This window comes from Echinops telfairi, unplaced genomic scaffold, assembly GCF_000313985.2.
Source record: "Echinops telfairi isolate 266 unplaced genomic scaffold, ASM31398v2 ScPeMD7_7457;HRSCAF=8495, whole genome shotgun sequence".
Classification (NCBI taxonomy): Eukaryota; Metazoa; Chordata; class Mammalia; order Afrosoricida; family Tenrecidae; genus Echinops; species Echinops telfairi.
This window is the reverse complement of record NW_022111357.1, coordinates 44,040,126-44,043,209: the sequence shown is the minus strand read 5'-3', so window position 1 is coordinate 44,043,209 and position 3,084 is coordinate 44,040,126. Positions and strand designations below refer to the sequence as shown.

The following is a 3,084-nucleotide window of genomic DNA, read 5'->3' as shown; positions in this document are numbered from 1 at the left end:
AATACATAGAGAATATATACCTTTGCTTCTGGAATCTACACTTCAGGCAACCCTGTATAGTTTCACATTAATGCAGGTTTCAAGGTATCCATGGGAAACAGGGAGCCCTGGTGGCGGCGTGGTTACACCACAAGGTGAGCAGTTCTAAACCACCAGCCACTCCAAGGGAGAAAAACGAGGCTTCCTCTTTCCGTAAAGAGTTACTGTCTTGGAAACCCAAGGGGCAGTTTGACGCAGTCCTGGAGGGTCTCATGGTTTGAATCGACTTGATGGCAATGAGTTCAGTTTGCGGGAAACAACTGTTGACAAGCAAACACAACCAGTCCTTTAAGTCTTACGCCAGTCTCAGGCTGTCTTTGTTGACTGGTGGATAGTAGGACCTAGATTTTAATCCTAACAGGGAAGTTAGAGACGGCTCTTGGCATCATCTGGCCCTGGGCCCTTTTTAGGGGACATCTGCATCCAGTGTGTCTGCTTTTGAGCAATGTGGCGAGTGGTAAAAATGCCATAGATAAGAGAATGCACTGAATTCCTTAAGCTACCTGCATGTTGTAAGGGGGATTTTCCCAATGACAGGAAGCAAAGTAACCTGGGTGACAGAGGGACGAACTCCTGGAGAAGGACATCATGCCTGGTAAAGTGAGCATCAGACCCGCAACGAGATGGACTGACACAGTCATTGCTCTGATGGGCGCAAACCCAGTAAGAATCGTGAGGATGGGCCAAGATCTGGCCCATCTCCTGCTGTCATGCCTAAGGTCACTCTGAGCTAGGATCCACTCAAGGGCCCCTCACAGCCTAACAGAAAGACACACAAACAGAAATGTATTTCCTTAAAGTTGGGGGGCTAGACGTTCCGAGTCAGGACAGCAGCCCCAGGAAGCTTTTGTAAGAGGCTGTCTCTTCTCCGCTTCTACTATCCCCCTCCTTGACGTCTGGAGGGGACCCCGTTCTTCCCCTCCTCCTTCCCGGCTTGGATGCTCTGTCCAATCTGCTCCTTTGAAATCTCAGAAGTCACACCCCACATGAACAGAGCTTCATGAACACAACAACACACCTAGTCCCAGGGGGGGTGAGGTCCACACGCGTGGGAATTAGAATGTACAACACGTACTGTAGGGGCTTGGCAGGGTCCAATCCATAACAGCCGATGACGGCTGGGCTTCCAGAGGGGGCTCCCCCAGAAGACAATGCAGAAACCATTGGCCCCCTTTTTGATCTGTCCCTTGGGTGTCATGTAACATCCCATGACGCTGGTGCTCAAATAGTCACCAGGCTCCACTGGGGTTCAAGGTGAGAAGACTTCCACCTCCATCCAGATGGGAGGACCATGACCCACAGTAAGATGAGCAGGAGGGAGGGAGGGACTGGTGGGGCCGTCTGGGGAAAAGTCGATAAGCCCATTTCCTTTTGTGACATGATCTGACTCGTTAAGTAAGATTACTGGCCACTGTTTTGGGTACGGACTGCAGGGAGTCAGGGAAGAGTCAGGAAGGACCCACTAGACGTCTTCCTGCTGGAGGCAGGCCTGGCTGCTGAGCAGTCCCGGGGCGGAGACCTTCGTGGTAGTGGTAGAGTGGGGAGAAAGCCGTGGGACACAAAATGAACCCCCCCGGGCTCTGCAGGTGGGCTCAGGGTAGGCCCATCCTCACTCAGGAGAGCCTCAGAGATGTAACTCAGGTCCCATCTTTCCCAGCCCGTCTCCTCAGTGACCATCTGCCGCCTTCACACAGGTATCTAACCGCCAACCCAGATCTGTGCACCCGGCTGTCCCAGCAGATGGCTCTGCCAACCGCCCCACCCTGCCTCAGGACAAAGCCTAGTTAGGGGAAATTGTCACGGAGGAAATGTTATATTTTGGACTTTTCCTTCACTCTTAAATCTGAGCATCAGCAGGTCCGGTGGGTGCTCTCCAGAGCCATCTCCCACCATCGGCCTATTCCCCGGTCCCTTCATGCCACCACACACTCCCTCTGGTCTCTGCTCCCTCCCTCTCCCAGGTACAGGTCACCCGCCTCACCATGAGATGCCCTAAAGGCTTCCTGTGGCCCTAGGAGTAAAATCCACGTGTGCCCACGGTCCACCAGGGCCCAGAGGAGCCAAACTGCCATGACATAGCTCATCATGGAAAGAGGACATCTGTCCTGTAAAGGTGTTGTACCCAAAACAATACTTTTAAATCCAATAATGACAAGGATGATTTGAATGATGAATGTCAAAGAGAACTGTCCATGTACCGCTGAGGCATCTGTCAGCAGGGTGACACACCCAAGGTTGGTCAGGGAAAGGGGAGGGGAGAACATCGGGGAAAGGACAAAACTATTGCATGACCCCGCCTCTGTGCCAAAGTATGTGGTGAAGGCTGGCGCTGTAGTGGGAATGGCCCCTCCCCTCGGCCATGTCCAAGAGATCTAGCCTTCTCCCGGAGTCTCTAAGTTTACCCTTCCAGACGGCTGGCCTCAGACCCAGAAGAGCCAGGCCCTGGGCGAACCAGGGAGGCCGGGGGCCAGGAGTGCCTCTCCCATCTGGCTGTGGAGCCTCCAGCCCCCATCAGTTGGAGGCCCTGAGAGGCAGTGTGCCCCCAGCACCTCTTCTACTCCATGCAAAGACTCCCCTCGCACACTGGGTCCTGGGCCACCTCACCCCACTGTGTCCTCAGGGCAGGGCTGGCCCCTCGGATCAGCAAAAGCTCTGTGGTGGGGCCATGGTGTGACTCCACAGAGAAGTGAAGGGGGGTCTTGGAGAGCCAGCCTGCAGCGTTGACCTGAGCACCCTTGTCCAGTAGGTGGCTGGCCACCTCCACGTGGCCTCCCCGAGCGGCATGGTGCAGAGGTGTGAGGTTCAGAGAGTCCTGCGCATCCACCTCGGCCTTGTGGGCTACCAACAGCTGGACCACGGCCATGTGTCCCGCCGCAGCAGCCCGGTGAAGTGCAGAGCGCCCATGCCTGTCCCGAAGGTTGGGGTCTGCCCCGTGACCAAGCAGCACTTCGACATCCTGCAAGAGGGGAGGAGAAGAAGGGAGGGCAGAAGGCTGCGTGGACCCAAGCCTGCTGCTAGGTCGGGCCACTCAGCATTGGCCTGATC

At 55.3% G+C, this 3,084-nt stretch overlaps 1 protein-coding gene across 1 annotated transcript in view; it reads right to left on the bottom strand.

Annotated features, from left to right (window-relative positions):
- Positions 1-1,777: 1,777 nt before the first annotated feature.
- The window catches only part of ANKRD65 (ankyrin repeat domain 65), a 6,778-nt gene continuing 5,471 nt past the window's right edge, over positions 1,778-3,084 (bottom strand). Inside the window, exon 5 of the mRNA XM_013005336.2 lies at positions 1,778-2,995. Coding sequence (XP_012860790.1) covers positions 2,594-2,995 — 402 coding nt within the window. The 3' untranslated portion in view covers positions 1,778-2,593. The remainder of the gene's footprint in view (positions 2,996-3,084) is intronic.